The sequence below is a fragment of the Lipomyces tetrasporus genome, assembly GCF_029532465.1.
Source record: "Lipomyces tetrasporus strain NRRL Y-64009 chromosome Unknown POJ06scaffold_6, whole genome shotgun sequence".
In the NCBI taxonomy this organism is placed as follows: domain Eukaryota; kingdom Fungi; phylum Ascomycota; class Lipomycetes; order Lipomycetales; family Lipomycetaceae; genus Lipomyces; species Lipomyces tetrasporus.
In genome coordinates this window covers 1351299-1367102 of record NW_026611601.1, presented here as the reverse complement: position 1 = coordinate 1367102, position 15804 = coordinate 1351299, and the positions used below count along the sequence as shown (strand labels likewise).

At 47.0% G+C, this 15804-nt stretch overlaps 8 protein-coding genes across 8 annotated transcripts; 3 read left to right on the top strand and 5 right to left on the bottom strand.

Annotated features, from left to right (window-relative positions):
- Positions 1–168: 168 nt before the first annotated feature.
- Positions 169–576, bottom strand: POJ06DRAFT_268943 (uncharacterized protein; the record flags this gene model as incomplete). Its single annotated transcript, XM_056189342.1, has 1 exon — positions 169–576. The coding sequence occupies one exon, from the start codon at positions 574–576 to the stop codon at positions 169–171; it is 408 nt and encodes a 135-aa protein (XP_056043520.1).
- Positions 577–2854: 2278 nt separating this feature from the next.
- On the top strand, positions 2855–4625 carry POJ06DRAFT_123093 (uncharacterized protein). Its single transcript, XM_056184270.1, has 2 exons — positions 2855–3649; positions 3718–4625. Exons 1-2 carry the CDS (start codon positions 2938–2940, stop codon positions 4437–4439), a joined length of 1434 nt encoding a protein of 477 aa, XP_056043519.1. The 5' UTR covers positions 2855–2937; the 3' UTR covers positions 4440–4625.
- Position 4626: 1 nt separating this feature from the next.
- POJ06DRAFT_123089 (uncharacterized protein) lies at positions 4627–5143 on the top strand. Its single transcript, XM_056184269.1, has one exon. It carries the CDS (start codon positions 4668–4670, stop codon positions 5016–5018), a length of 351 nt encoding a protein of 116 aa, XP_056043518.1. The 5' UTR covers positions 4627–4667; the 3' UTR covers positions 5019–5143.
- A 125-nt stretch (positions 5144–5268) lies between these two features.
- On the bottom strand, positions 5269–6450 carry POJ06DRAFT_197505 (uncharacterized protein; the record flags this gene model as incomplete). The annotated part of the gene is made up of 2 exons (XM_056185073.1): positions 5269–5975; positions 6177–6450. 2 exons carry the CDS (start codon positions 6448–6450, stop codon positions 5269–5271), a joined length of 981 nt encoding a protein of 326 aa, XP_056043517.1.
- Positions 6451–9329: 2879 nt separating this feature from the next.
- On the top strand, positions 9330–10077 carry POJ06DRAFT_295983 (uncharacterized protein; the record flags this gene model as incomplete). The annotated part of the gene is made up of 3 exons (XM_056190526.1): positions 9330–9567; positions 9615–9685; positions 9715–10077. 3 exons carry the CDS (start codon positions 9330–9332, stop codon positions 9823–9825), a joined length of 420 nt encoding a protein of 139 aa, XP_056043516.1. The 3' UTR covers positions 9826–10077.
- On the bottom strand, positions 10041–11503 carry POJ06DRAFT_255301 (uncharacterized protein). Its single transcript, XM_056187882.1, has 2 exons — positions 10186–11503; positions 10041–10132 (listed from the first exon to the last, which is right to left on the bottom strand). Exon 1 carries the CDS (start codon positions 11335–11337, stop codon positions 10441–10443), a length of 897 nt encoding a protein of 298 aa, XP_056043515.1. The 5' UTR covers positions 11338–11503; the 3' UTR covers positions 10041–10132; positions 10186–10440.
- A 132-nt stretch (positions 11504–11635) lies between these two features.
- POJ06DRAFT_123056 (membrane subunit of NADH:quinone oxidoreductase/Mrp antiporter) lies at positions 11636–12130 on the bottom strand. Its single transcript, XM_056184268.1, has one exon. The coding sequence runs from the start codon at positions 12093–12095 to the stop codon at positions 11742–11744; it is 354 nt and encodes a 117-aa protein (XP_056043514.1). The 5' UTR covers positions 12096–12130; the 3' UTR covers positions 11636–11741.
- Positions 12131–13492: 1362 nt separating this feature from the next.
- On the bottom strand, positions 13493–15229 carry POJ06DRAFT_255298 (uncharacterized protein). The gene has a single exon (XM_056187881.1). It carries the CDS (start codon positions 15127–15129, stop codon positions 13735–13737), a length of 1395 nt encoding a protein of 464 aa, XP_056043513.1. The 5' UTR covers positions 15130–15229; the 3' UTR covers positions 13493–13734.
- Positions 15230–15804: the final 575 nt, after the last annotated feature.

Sequence of the window (15804 nt, the reverse complement as noted above, 5' to 3'; positions counted from 1 at the left end):
GAGGACGCTGGTGTAATTGGTGCCTGCTCGGGCACAACTGATGACGCTGCTAGGCGGAGATCGTCCGCTTGTGACGAAAGTATGTCCATCGACGACGGAGTGGACATCCACTTATAACGAAGAAGCTGAAACGTTACCTCACTTAGGGCAAAAATATAATAGTACATGTTACTTGATAATACAAAGACCATGGATGGTAAACACCATAGTTGGATATTGAACGCTTCGTCCAGTGGCTTTCACATTCGCAAAAGTGTGGCGACCAGGGTGTATGTTGAATTCCATCGAGTCTCTGATGTTTGACGAGCGCGGGGATGGAGAACAGGATCGTCGAGGTGGCAGCCAGCCCTCCGCAACCTGCTCCTTCTTAATTCGGGCGTAGGCGTGCCCGCCTGCGACGAACTCCATGATCATCGGCCATCTCAACTCGACATGATCATTCTCTTGCAATGGGTTGTATTCCTCCAGGTAGGTCTTGGCGTCGACAAGTTCAGCATTGAACCCGGGGTAAAACTCACTCGCCGGGACCAGCGCGTAAACAATTGTCGCCGCCATCGACGCCTCCAAAAAGTCCATGTTTAACTTCTATTTAGTGTTCATTGCCCATACTACTCTTTATTCCACATACTGTCCGTGATCTCTGCGTGTCGCAGTCCTGACACGGCGCTTATACCCGGGAATCGTATGCGTTTGGCGTACTCATTACGATAATTGGCTTGTGAATTTATTATCGAGTATATCCGTGAGCGGAAGAGATAGGAAAGAGCTGTCGAATGCGCATCAAAAGAAGAAAGATTGTGGAGCACAGCGGGTGTGTCTATCTTGCACTCATCATTTGAAATTGAACAGACGCTTTCCCAGTGTAATAGGCGTGCTCAGTTGCGTTCCGAAGTGTACTAAATTGTACCACAATTTACACTACATGGCAGTGCTGCCGTTGAGTCGCAGCCAGAAAAGGCACATGCAAAAATTTATCAGCTTTGTAAGTGACAGCCTAAGTGAAGTAGCACTCGAGTCAACTCGAGTCGACTTCCTCGAAACACCCGTGGAGCCAAGTTTGCCTGACCAAGTCCAAGCAAAGTGGAGTTTTGGCCGACTTGACACCAGGAAAATGAGGGTGCCGTACAACATGCGCACACCTTAATAATTTAAGGTTTTAAGGTTAGGAAAGATATCGAAGAATATGGATGTCCGCAAGCTCACCCTTTTGCCGGCAGGGTTAGGGCTAACCCAATTGTCGGGACTAACCTGGATGCACCATAGTCGTTATTAATTATTCGAATCTCCGAAGTTTTTTTATTCTTTATGAATCTCCGAAAGTTATTCGCTACGAATCAACGGAATTCTATTCGAACACGAATAATGAATACGAATAAGGGAAAGTATGGACGCAGGGGAATTCAAACTTTTAACATCTGCGTGGACTAGATCACGATATTGCGCACAAAACAAAGATCCGATTAATTGACGTTTACAACAAGGAGTACGGGATCCTTTATGGAAACCCGTCCTCTACATGAGAGCCACACGAACGGACGAGAAACGGAAAGGAACGCGGAAAGAGCGGGGAACAGAGTACGGGAAGGAATGGGGAAAGGAACGCGTAAAGCAGCAGAGAGAGGAGCGAAGAAAGCAATGTGGAAAGGAGAAAACAAGAAGCCGAAAAAGAGCGTTCCGAACCAGGAGCCGAACGCAAGAAGAAGCGACAGAAGATCCCGATGACGACGAATATAGACTCTAACCCCCTATCCCCTGTGCGGCTAAGACAGCGCTATTTCTTTTAAGAACTGGCAGAAACTGGCGCTGTTATAGGATTTCTAGATATCACCAAATTAATCAGTTACTAACGATCGCAGAGACCGCAGAGTTCAATATGACAGCTAGGAGCGTCGTCGTTATCCATGCAAAACGTATGAGAAACTACTTTCTGGTTTAACCTAATCACGGTCTATTGGCGGGAGAATTATTTGCAAAGAGTGCATCCCTGCATCACCCTGTTCCAGCTATGGTGTCAAGCGGTAAGGGGCATGAGTCAAATGGCAAGGAGACCGGTACCGGGAGGCAAATGGTTTGCATTCGCTGATATCACAGGCGGCTATTGACATAATTGGGAAGGAGAAGATAACTAGAGTCAAACTTTCCAGCTTGCTGGTAGCTTCGACCGCGTCACGCATGCACGACCCGCCCGGCGGACCCAAATCCCGTGGCGCGATTCCTCTAACCCCTGCGCGGGCGAAACTGTCAACCCTAAGCTTAATATCGAACTCATCATCGTATTGCCGATATATAAATCCCCTGCAAAGTTACATTCGAGTGTTCGCATGCGTCCACCGGCTAGCTGCTGCAAGCCGAGTGTGCGGCGCCTGGTTGAGTCTGAATGGCAAGGGTCCAAATGTCGCACACTATTAAAGTAGTTTTGTTTCACGCCTCCGGACGACCCGGACGGCGCCAGTCCTGTTTTGTAGTGGCGTTGTTGTGCGGTCCCCACCATTGGAATGCAACTGTAATATAGTAGTTTCCCCTAATTGTGGTGCCAAGTTAACGTCACCCTGACCCTGAAAGTCTATTATCTAGCGAACCTTACCCCACCGCATCCGTCACTTTTGCGTTGCAAGCTGCCACTACCAAAGTTTCCTGTGCTGCCAGGATTAATCTGGGTCTCCCTCGAGACCATGATGGCTGGGTAAACCGTGCATTGGCCCATTGGCCCAACCAAGCGGTCGTGTGGCCATGCAGCAGTTTTGCAGCCAGACAGATTATAAGATCCTGAGCCATGGCATCCCCCTGCCGTGTCATATCGATCTGTCAATTCTCCACGGTTCGCATAGTCATCTTGAGTCCGTCCGCCTCTGTCTCGTGTCCTCGCCGTCTTTCCAGATGTCCGCCTGAATTCGCTTGCGCAATCCCTTGACACGATTGTAATAGAGACGAAAAGAAATGGTCTACGCATTTCCCGCCAGGCGGCTAGTACTCACTGCCGGCATCGCCTTGGCAGCCACTGTCGCTCTTGTGTACTGGGCTGCGATCATTTCTGTCCCTTTGCATGAAGGGACTGACGACAATACAAAAAGCGAAGTCGAATTGTTACAAGCCAATTACAATGCCGACATATCTTCTGAACTTGTTCGACTGGAGTCGCTCGGCCGTGAAAAGTGCGACAATCCGTATACGCGTCCGGGATACCTCTACGCCGCCAACGAACACGACTTCAAGGGAACAAAATGGGTGCCGTTTTACTCTGGTATGCTAGACCGAAGCCAATCTGACAGGGCTGTGTATCCACGACCGCCCGTGCGGGACCCGTACTCGGAACACGAAACGTTTCCTGACGGACCGCCGCCGGATAGCGAGTTCGGCATGACCCCGCACTCATGGATGCGTGACTTGAAGGACCTCTCGGACCTGAAGCGACGTGACGAAGACGGCAAGGTGCAGTTGACCGAACAGCAAAAGCAATATAAGGCCGTCCTTGAGGATAGACTGTATTGGGTGCGCGACCGCAGAATTCTCTTGATCGCGGACTCGGTCGATCGGTACATGGCAATTTATATGTGTAACAAGCTGAATGGACAGTTTGAACTTGGGCCGGCTGGGTTCCAGACTACTGCCTTTTGTGTGATAGATCATATGAATATCACCATTACGCACTGTGAGTCCTCTCACAACCTCGGTTAGATTTTCGTTTCGATACGACTGACACTTCTGGTTTTCTTGTAGGGCACGTTAGTTCGACGTATACCTCGCTACCGCCGTGGTGGTGGATGAAAAGCACAAAAACCAAGTACGTCGCCATCGAAGAGCGGTGGCAAGAATACTATCTCCCGACCGTCAACCAAACAATCGGTAAAAACGGACGGAGTCCGGACCTGGTAATTTTACAAAGTGGCCTGTGGGATCAAACCATGTTTGCGTACGCACACAACCAGCTGTTACTCGATCAAGGCAAGACGAAGCAGTTTGCGGACAAATTGGATTTCATGCGGCCGCTGAACTGGGAAGAGCTGAATTTTTACATGCATCGGATCTCCAAGTTTATCGGTCTTATTCGCGAGCAGTTTGGCAGGGACGTGCCGCTGGTGTACAGATCCATGACTCACAAATCGAATGGATCTGAAACAATGGGCATTCACGACCTTGAACGTGCCGCGCGGTTCGTGTGTAAGGAGCTGGATGTCGAGTATATGGAATTCGGCAGCCTGGTCGCTGGACACTATGACTGGTATCGAGACCAGGTCCATCTGGAAGATGGTCCGCTGTCGGCACTGTGGGGAAATATTGTCATGTGGTACTTGTTCCGAACGCAGGGCGGAAATGAATTCAAGGGCGCCATACAGAGGATGCCGCCGAAGGGTAGTTTTGGCAGTCAAACGCACGATCTGACCATTGCTGAGGCGTGGAAAGAGTGTCACGACGTGTTTATGCATAGGTCACTCGTATAAAGCGGATAAGTTGGTTATTTTCCCCTGTTTCATCTATGTATGTATGTCTTGTGCATTTCGGGGTTGCATCAACATGCGTGTTTCCCGCTCTCTGCATTGTGAGTCGTGAGTCATGCCGGAGTTTAGAGGCTGGTAACAATATATACTTCTCATTTGTATATAACCAGTCAATGGATACGCCATAACTGACGTTCAATTTCGACCTGCGCCTAGGTTGAGTCCGAAGGGATGATTATCTGGCTGACCGGTACGCGCTGTCGAAATGTCGAGTTGCACCGCGGGAGGTCCCTAAAGCTAGAGTATCTCAATGGGCTCAAAAGTCAGTCTCATAAGATCTCGTGTAACTACAATTCCCAGTTAAACCGTAATAGAGTCGTCGTAAGACTTTTCGCTGTTACACTGTTACGCACTCCTATTCTTTCTATATTCCCATGGGCTTCACCATATACTGAATTATACCATTCTCGACTCTACGCCGCTCGACTCGTTGCCCGTCTACACTTTTACATGATACTTGTCGTAAAGAAGGAAAAAACTAACGCCACACAAATAAAAGCAAAAACCGTCCATGGTAGGTGATATGCAGTTTAACTGCATAGATAAAATATGTTCCAGGGAAACCATGAATTTGGTCACAAACGCCTTCTACTTCTATCTATACATTCAATGGCGATACATATGAGAAATATGCTTCCAGACAATAAAACCGGCACGACTGCAATTCATGACTGGTAACGCTCGCGTCACATACCAATATGCGAAAATCCAAATACCTACGTAATTATACCATTCAATTTAAAAAAAAAAATCCGAAATAAAAACTGTCCGATTATATAAAAGAGTTATGCATAAACACGTCATGACACTCTTTCCACGCGTCCGTAATACTGTGCTCATATGACAAAGTGCTATTCGGTGGCATGCGCTGTATGGTGCCCTTGAATTCATTACCTCCTTGAGTACGGAACAAGTACCACATGAGGATATTGCCCCAAAGCGCCGACAACGGGCCGTCTTTTAAATGGACTTTATCGCGGTACCAGTCATAGTGTCCAGAGACTAGGCTGCCGAATTCCATGTACTCGACATCCAACTCCTTGCACACGAACCGCGCAGCACGGTCGACGTCGTAAATACTCATTGTTTCAGACCCATTGGCTTTGTGCGTAATGGATCTGAACACAATCGGCACTTCGCTACCAAACTGCGAGCGAATGAGATCAATGATCTTCGCGAGCCGATGCATATAGAAATTCATCTCCTCCCAATTCAACGACCGCATGAAGTTTGGCGTCTTCGAAAATTTTTTTGTCTTGCCTTGTTGGAACAACAACTGGTTGTGCGCTAACGCAAACATTGTTTGATCCCACAGTCCGCTCTGCAGCATTACAAGGTCGGGGCTCCGACCGTTTTTGCCGATCGTGTGCTTGACTGTCGGAAGATAGTATTCTTGCCATCTCTCTTCGATGGCAACATACTTGGTGGACCTCATCCACCACCACGGCGGAACCGAAGTATATGTAGAGCTAATATGCCCTAGGTACGATGTCAGTCATATTCCGAAATGAGAATAAGGAGTCAAGTACGAGATTCTTGTCAAGCATCTTCAGTACGGTTTGGCGCGGCTCAGTGGATCACTCAGCAATTAAGACGAGCTTCCGTAAGCGGTCGGCACCAAACCATATCTTCTCTTCAAGCTTCACTCCACCCAACAATATGTAGAAAAGGTACACATACAGTGCATAAATGTGACGTTCAAATGCTCGATCACGCAGGTGGCCGTAGTCTGGAACCCGGCGGGTCCAAGCTCAAAAATGCCGTTCAGTTCTTCACACATATAAATCGCCATATATCGATCGACAGAGTCCGCGAGCATGAGAATCCGTCGGTCGCGCACCCAATAGAGTCTGTCTTCAAGCTGAACTTTCAACTGCTTCTCCTCTGTGGTCAGTGGCGCCTTGCGCTCCGTCGCACGTTTCTTCAGATCCGAGAGATCCTTCAAGTCACGCATCCATGAGTACGGGGCCATACCGAGCACGCCATCTGGAGGAGGTCCGTCTGGAAACGTTTCGTGTTCCGGGTACGACTCGCTCTCTGACAGCCGCGGAAACGCTGCTCTGTCGGACTGAAACTTGTCGAGCATGCCAGAGTAAAACGGCACCCATTTTGTCTCCCTAAAGTCATTTTCGTTGACGTAATAGAGATATCCCGGGTGCGTATACGGATTGTCACATTTTTCCCGCGCAAGAGATTCAAGGCGGACGAGTTCGGCAGTAGCGCCGTCCGTGTCGGTCGCGAGTGCGGACGCGAACTGGGATAATATGTTGCCTCGCGAATTGTCTTCAGTCGATTCATGCGTAGTGGTGGAGAGTATGTAAGTCCAGAGTATCAACACGAAGGAGGTAGTGAGCGCAATGCCCCCCAGGGCCAGACACGACCGCCGATTACTGGCGAGTAAGGCCACCATTTGCTGACGACTAGGCTAAGGTAGGAAGACGAGGGTCGTGCGGAGTGGACTGAAAATTGCCATTGAAGTGAGCAGGCGGACTAGAATTTGGAGACGGATGCAGAACAAGATGCATCGGTAAGGGTTTCTCTGGGGCGGCGTGCCGCACCTTGCGCCGTGTCTGATGCTGCAACGGTTGATTGTCCTGTCAAACCTAACCCTTGACTACAGAGCTTCAGATCGGCCGTGTCGACTCTTGCAGACTGGTTGCGACATTCTCAATTCAGCTGTGGGCGTGAACAGGACCAAACTACGCAAGCACACTATATTATAGTTGTATGTCATATCCTGGAGCTCAAGAAATTTTTGTTTCTGAATAGTCTCCGTAAACTCTTTATCAGTCAACGGCTCAACCTGGGAAAATTCTCATCCACACGCTCGACTGTTGGGGCCGGGGTCCCAGGACCGGAATGATTTGCAAACCGGGAATAATCGCCTCGTGTTCCTTAATCCATGAAAGAACGAGTTGAGAAGGCGCTATGCCTTTCTTTTGAGCGTTTTCATTACTTCGTCCACGAGCCGTAAATTCACAGGAGATTCTCCTCAGAAAATCTTTCAAAGCCAGTATATAGTCACATTGATCTAGATTGTCTCTTGAACGAACATGGCCAGTTAAAATGTCATGACCCAGCGGGGAATAAGCTATGACAGGGATACCTAGTTCCGCGCAGGTTGAGAGCACGCCTAGATCTAAGACATGGGAGAGTATTCAATTTCGACGGCAAAGATTTTATGGACTGCGGCGGTCCGACAGATTATTTCTGATTTGACTTCGGAGATGAGGATGCCACCTATGAGGCCCCATTTAATCTCCGCTACAGCTGAAACTGTCGTTTTAATTGGACTGTGCTTTGTCAGAAAGGTAACAATCGGCGTATTGTCCGAAATTGACGTACGCTTTTGTCCATTCTAACTTGCCGCCCTGATGATTTAATTTGTATATGGTACACTTGAACACCCGGTGTATGCCAATGTATTAAATTGTTGACCATCACATGTTTCAAAGCTACTTCCGACTGATTCTTGTTCAAATATCATTCTGCTTTGAAATAGCAGCAAATCTAACCGCATTGACATGATTCATATCCGCGAATGTCAAGTCATTGACATAGTTTGATGCCAGCTCTCCTATTGTACCATTTAATGCATAATATGGTAAATTGTGTCAAAGTCTTATACTTAACTTAATAGTTCTTCTTCTCTGAAGTAATGGCAATAATTTAGCTTTATACCGAACGGTTCCGGGAAGTAGATCTGTTCACCGTGCCCATTACGGCTCTGCCAGTGATCTTTCCACATCGTATCATTTCCTCCCATTATCTTGACATAGGATTGCCCGCTCAGTGAATATCTTCTGTATAATTGATGTGTACATCCGCTATGTGTGATCTATAATTGCAGGATTGTTTGTTGGTTTGCCATCTATGTCGTGAAACATTTCGAATTGTAATCCTCGACCAAGTAAAGCCATACAATGCATTTGTAGCCCCAGCGATGTTGCTAGAGCAGCTAATGCATGCATAACACATGAAAATTGTCCCCAAGCACTTTCATCTGTGAATTTTCACATGGCGTTGCTTCTTCGCCGACTCCTTTGATAGCCTTACCACTTTGAACTACCAAGAAATCGTCTATCTATATACCCATTGTGACTATAATCACCATTATATAGTATCAACTGAAGAGTTGTACTGGGTTTGTCGTGTCATTTAAAATATTTCCAATCTCCATAGCTCTTCTTAACCCCCTAATGCTAATGAATTTCATCTAGTGGCCTTTACCATTGGAAGCAAATACCCATCCAGTCTCGTTAGTGAAACGCCTAACGTTCCTGTCCAAGATTGCAGTCTCAACGTTAAATCCTGAGCGTGACAGTTCCTTATTATGCGGTTTAAACCTCCGACGGGTGTCACCAAAACGCCCGGCCGCTTTAAAAATTGCCGCAGCAAACTGGCAATATATATAATCCTGTAATAATTCATAGGTAATAACATCTAGTAGCTTTAGGGCTGTTAGTGGACGAAGGAGCTTGTATTGGTGATAGTCATGGAAGCTTAACGCGAGATGGAGAACGTCGAATGTCCAAAATCGGAGGCCTCATCTGTCACTTATATGAGCACGTCGGGGAAACAGAGTTCCGGGTGGAGCCGGAAAAATAGTGGCCAGGGGTCCCTGACTGGGCAGTTTGCGATTGACCCGAAGGCGATTGCTATTCCTCTTTGGGACTAGCGTAAGTATTGCGTTCGTGGGACTCGACCCAGCAATACGCCCTTTGTCATAAACGCGAGTACAACGAGCTACAACTGGCTATTTACGCGTCAAGAACTAAGCCGATTGTGATAAAGAAAATTAATGCATTCTACCACACAAAAGACAACATCATTATGGAACAATTCGAAGTTGCAGGATCCAATGTCAACGTGTTAGCCATCGGTCACCGTTTTACAAACGATTGCAAAACGAGAAGTTATGTGCAGCAATATGCTATATCCAAAACACGTAACCTTTCAGCGATGGTAAGGACACGTAGAGAAAGTGGTATGACAGGTCAGCAAGAAGGCCCGAAGCATTCTTTCCAATTGTCCTGGAGAGTGCGTTTCAAGAAACAGCTTGATAACAGTGGTTAATCACTGAGTTAATCGATGAACATTAGGGTCACCAACTTGAAGGGATTAATCCTTACGCATATGCGGAAAACAGATCCTTGAATGAAGAGGCCAAGCAAACGGAGTTGGTACTTGTGAGAGACTGCTTAGCAGCGCATGCGAGAGAGCAGACATGCTGAATGCCACATATGGATCGCACATTCTGGCTAGAGATGTGTACAACCAAACATACAACCACAAAGAGGAAAGGCGAGATCTTGTGTTAGGTACATAGAAACATTACGCAAGGACGGCAACGTCTATCGAGTGAAGATAGCAGCTGACAATACTACCGAATCGCAATGCCGACGTCGTTGCGAAAGCACGTGTGTGGTTAGGGCTGTCGGCGGATGGCGGATATGGCGGTTTCTATCCTCCAAATTATCCGCCCTAATAAATATCCACGACGTTTTAATTTGGCGGATGCGGATATCGAATAAATATTCGTCAGGTTCCAAATTGGCGAATAAGCGGATAATCGAATAATTTCCAAATTAGGAAATTAGATCGAGATGGTATTGAGCGTGGAGTTTAAGGTCAAGGTCCCTAACCCAGGCATTTAAAACTATGAAAGAAAACGATCTAACCTAAGTAGGCTAGCGCAATCATTAGTGGATTTATTCCATCAAAGGCGGATTTACTCACATCCACCAACTTGTAATGACGGATGACGGATATAAATGCGGCAAACTTGCGATGGCGCATAGGGTCAGATTAGGCGGATATCCGCATTCGACATAGCCCTAAACCCAGACCCTCACAATACTCAACAAGCAGATTCATCTTCTGGAATCTGATCACGGACCACTTCACGTTCACACTTACACTGCGCAACTCAGATTATCCAATACTAACAACTACTTATGTTCTTAAAGGTACAGACACAAGTCTTCCTGTATTGTGATGTGGGCTGCACAACACCACTGGCTCTAACTCTGGATTCATGATTGCCAAAACAATCTTCGCAAATAAAGAATGCATTAGATTTTGCAACATTAAATCCAATATACTGAGCTGGATGTGTCTCTTTATAGACAATAGAACATTCGCCATATGTAAATATGCACCGCCATGAATTGCACCATGCATCATAATTTATCGTGGACAGTGCCCCCGTGCACTCAGCATACGTCGCAGCGTGATTACCATGACACTGTATCTGATTAGTCGCAGTATATCTTTTCTCCATATCAGTTGCTGTATGCGCTTGTACAGAACTACAATATCGGAGAGATGAATGTATTACTTTGGCTAGTGCGTCGAACACGCTGTTGTTGCCAAACCTTCCGCTATAAACTGATGTATATCTATTGGCATCAGACAGCACCTTGCCATAAGTTGTATTGTAATCTGCGTCGGAATCGCTGGCATAGCTGACAATTGCGTTGCAGACACCAGTCTTATCGACAAGGTATTCGTCAACCAGTCCCTGTCCGCTCTGATAGTACCAGATCACTTCAGCCAAGTTGTCGAGTCCGATTGACAAATAAGCTGCCATTACTGCCCAAGGCTGACTCGTGGTATTTGTGGCAATGACCGCACCATCGTAGTAGGTAGTGTAGTTCGTTTGTAATACGAAGCCATTCGTCCAATTTATACTGTATAAAACATTATTATTCGCTATTGTCGGAGTATTTGCTGCCAAGTTTGCATTATTAACCACCACGCTCGTAATGTTGCTGGCCGATGCGGCTGCGGAAGCAGCCAGCCACGCCATAGTGCTCGACATGAGTCGCCTAACGGACATACTATTGATATATAACTGTGACAGAATGCGTACAGTTAACCAACGTAAGCGGACGACCAGTGAAATATAGGGGAGGGAGCAGAGTCAAGTGCCGAACTTTGTATGAAATCTGAGGACACCATAACGCAAAGACGGGGGAAGAGGCACGCTTACGCAAACTAGATTGATGGTCTTTGACACTTTGGCTGCCCTGTCAGGTGAGCACTCGGCATGCATGCGCCCGCAGAGCTCAGGCCATAGTCACAAACTACGCCGCAATTCGGCGAATATTTGGCGTCCGATGGATCCAGACTTGTCACGCCAAGCAGAGCTTCGTAGCTTAGCTCTCGCTATTTTTATCGTCACTGTAAGAACCTGTGACGAATCTATCCAGTCGTCTAGATGATCTTGCATTTCTTAGTTAATTAATTTGTGTTCAACAGTGCGCATTGTAGCCCCGAGCTCTGCATCATAACAAATATTAAAGGAGTATAAAGTATAGTACCTTCATTAAGTATTGGAATTAAAATTCGTATACAAGAATAAATAGCTAATTTTAAAATAACTCCAGCTAATAAGATACTTCCACTTAAAGGAGATTCAGAATGAACAACAGGCAACCAAGTATGAATTGGGAAAACTGGAGTTTTAACCATAACAGAAGCGAAAATAGCAATCCATAAAATACTTTGTAAATCAACTGAAAATATTATATTAAATAATTTATCGTATTCTGTTGTACCTGTAACACTAAAAATAGTAGCTACACCTAATAACATTATTAAAGATCCAGCTAAAGTATATATTAATAAGAGCGACGCGTTACTGGGAGTGGCTTCTCGAATGTTGTTTGCCCCTTGCTTTCTTTGGTCTTGTATAGTTACAAATACTACGTTGGCTTTTCAATACCACAAACACTGGCCGGAGTAGGGGAGATCGTCAAAACATTGTGCGCATTGTATGAAGTCTCTAGACTTTGATCGCATGAGGTACGGTCGATGTTTGGAAGAAATCTGCCGGGTACGCTGGGTACAAATGGCATTTTTGATATTATCAAACTTTTCAGTGGCACCTTTATGGTTATACACTAGAAGACAAGATCTCTTTCTTGACCTGACACGGAAGACAAACCCGTCCTTTCATAAACTTGCAACCGTCTGTGCCGGAGAGACCGAGAGTCGTGTCTTAATGAGTGGTAGTGAGATCGCAAGATCCATTTTTCGACCACCAGTTGATTGAGTTCAGCTCCTAACTTCATTACGAAATCAGTATGGTAAGCTATTGACCTTAGGGCTGGACACGATACGATATCGCCGGTTTTGCCCATATCGCATATCGTATCGCCGGCCAGAAAAGTCTGGCGATATTATCGCCTATTTATCGCCCAGTTGGCGATATCGTATCGTATTTTATGCGATATGGGCGATACGATATCGCCAACTAGGCGACAATATGCATGAACCGAAGTCTTCTTGGAAGAAGAAAGGAGAAAGCAAGAATTACTCCTCATTTCTGCTGTAATGCAGATGGATACCAAAGAAGAAAAACTCCGGCATTCGAAGGCATGGCGCGTCGAAATTCTTCAGCCGCACCATAAACGTCTCGAAGTATAGTAGCAGGCGCGACCGAAAGCTAAGCTCGCTTGGCTTCTCCGCATGAGCAGCTGGAGCCACCGGACGACACTAATTTCAGTATTCGGTCCGACTAGACTCAACACAGTGAAATGCAAATAGCGGCTCGTCGTGGGTGCGTCTCCGAGATTACGCGTCCTGAGTCCCAATGGGGCCCTATGGCAGGTGTGAATGTACTGCCAACTCTCTGGTGCAGTGCATTATTATTGTTAATGAGGCCAGTCACTTTAAAGTCTAGCGAATATTTTATCTCACAAGGTATTCACAGTATCGCATATCCATGACACTGGTTTCTGCCGTGATAACTTGAAGGCTGGAACGGTCGATTTACAAGGCTAGCGCAGGGGTACAGAACAATGACAAGAGGGTGAATGTTCGGAAAATGAGCTTTTGATGATCAGCGAAGGAGTGCCGTGCTGTGCTGCAAGAGCTAAACCTATCTGCGGTCTGCTATTTCAGGTGCAAGCCGTCGAAGCGCGTGCTAGGCCGAACTCCTTATCCTTCCGCATCCGCTTGACCACTACTTCTGACAACCAGCGTGATTTGCTGCCACAAGGGAAACGCTACACCTGAGATTCAGGACCTACATGTACAACTTGGTATGTATAACTTGTACAACCACCACAGCATGCTTATCCAAATTGGACAACTACCACTTGGTCAGCTCACCACTTGAGGGCCCAGAGAGTTTTGCTTTGACCAAACCGTGCGGAAACAGCTGTTCTCAAACTACAAGACATACAACAGATGCATACAAATTTAATAAATACTACTAACCAGCAGGCTTTCACTTTGGATCGTTCATATAAACGTCATGGCACAGTCCCCAGCTCTCAGCCGCAGTCCCATTGATTTCTGGCATCTTGACCAACTCCCCGCGAACTTCTACACCTCCCTGACTCCTGAACAGATACCAAAACACCATGTTCGCCCACAATACTGTCAACGGCCCACGCTTGATATGCACGTCGTCGGCGTAGAAAGAGTAGTATCCCCTCACAATATGCCCAAACTCCATGACCTCGACATCGACCTCGCGGCATGCGAACCGCGCGGCTTGGTCGAGATTTACGGCTGGAGTGTCGCCGTCTTCGACGTTCTTAAGTGAAATGCTCCGGTAAATTATTGGTACATGGTCTCCATATAAAGCTCGAAGTTTGTATATCGCATAGCGTACTCGTTGCATATAGTATACCAGTTCTCTAAATGTGAGAACGCGGGAATAGTTTGTAGTTTCCTTGTGGTAGCGCTCCTTGTGCGCATTGACAAAGTACTGTACGTCCCATAACCCAGTCTGCAGTATAACGAGGTCAGGAGATATGCCGTTCGCGCCTATCGCTGTGTCAGCTGTCGGCAGGAAATGTTGTTGCCATCTGTCCTCGATTGCGACTGGCTTAACGGTCGGATTCGACGACTCGGACGGACAGCTATTGCCGACGCACGCAATTTGCCAGTGTACGATTGTCAAATTCCATTCCTGGACACTGCATATTGCTGTCGCATGCTCTTTTGAGTCGCTTCCTTTGCGATATTCGAGGGAAGACCCCAACATCTCGCACATGTTCGCAGCGAGATCCTCGTCGACAGAATCGCCTACGATCAGAATCCTGCGACCTCGCACCCATGAAAGCTGTTCGCCCAATTGCCGCAACTGCATTTTGTCATGCGACTGTAGTCCTGCTGTCTCGTCTTCCTCCGTCTTCGTTTTGGCGATAGCTTTCCGTAACGTCCTGTGCCGCATCATCAGCTGCATCCACGTCGTCGGTGCGGATTTCAACAGGTCGCTTGGCGGCACTATATCAGGGTAGTACCTAACATTGTCTATAGTCGGATCCACTGATTCGCTCTTATCGTCCCAAATCTGGGAGAACTTCTCCTGTAACATGCCTTCGTAAAACGGCACCCAAGATGTATCATTCTCACTCGACTTATCCTCCATCCATATAAATCCCTGCCGGGAGTACGGGTTCACACATTGATACCGGTTGCCTAGAGAGACTTTGGAACGCGACGAAGGACGGTTGGAGTCGCGGCGGTCTGTTATTTGCGGGAGTACCGGTGGGGCGTCGATGGCAATGATGCTTGGTGCGAAAGGCTGCGTAAACAGAGCTGCGAGCGCGATAATGGCAATTGCTACTATCGCGACTATGAACAGCTGCAATCTCCCCGAGACCGCCTGCATTTCCGGTCTTTTTATTTGTGCCAATTGCTGGTTTTGTTCTTTGGTGCTGTCAATTGGTGCTGACCACGAGGAGCAGCATATTTTGGATCGTGTCGAGCAGTAGCCGCAATGAAACAATTACAGTCTTGCAGCAACCGCACCCTAAACCTTGAGCGTTTTAACCCCTAACCTACTTCTAACCTGCGAGTTCATTTTAGTTCCCAAGGCAGGCGGCAGGCAGTCGGTATCGTCTTACTGCATCATATTGTGGAACCTTGATAAACTCTTGCTGCAGGTTATCATGCGGTGGCGTGCAGCCTGCGATCAGCAGGGTGGAGCGTCACCGCGCCACTCTACTGTGTAAGCTTACGCTATGTCGTTCATTTATTTACCGGAAATTGCAATCTATCAAATCCATATGGAAGTGATATAACATGCCAATATGGTTTTGCATAAATCTGTTTAGCTCTGATAGTTGACTTGCGCGATCGAGACGCAGGTGGCAAGACAAACTCCGGCGCCGGACGGGACGACAGAGGCCAGTGGCTGCGGTGTATGAGATGAACGCACAACGCAGGGTAACTTCCCTGTCCCCAACAGTTTATCAACGTTGACAGTGCACATCAAATAAACTCATCTTGCCTTATTGAAACTTCAAGGCTCGAGGATCTCAAGCTTTGAGTATCTAACGCGGTT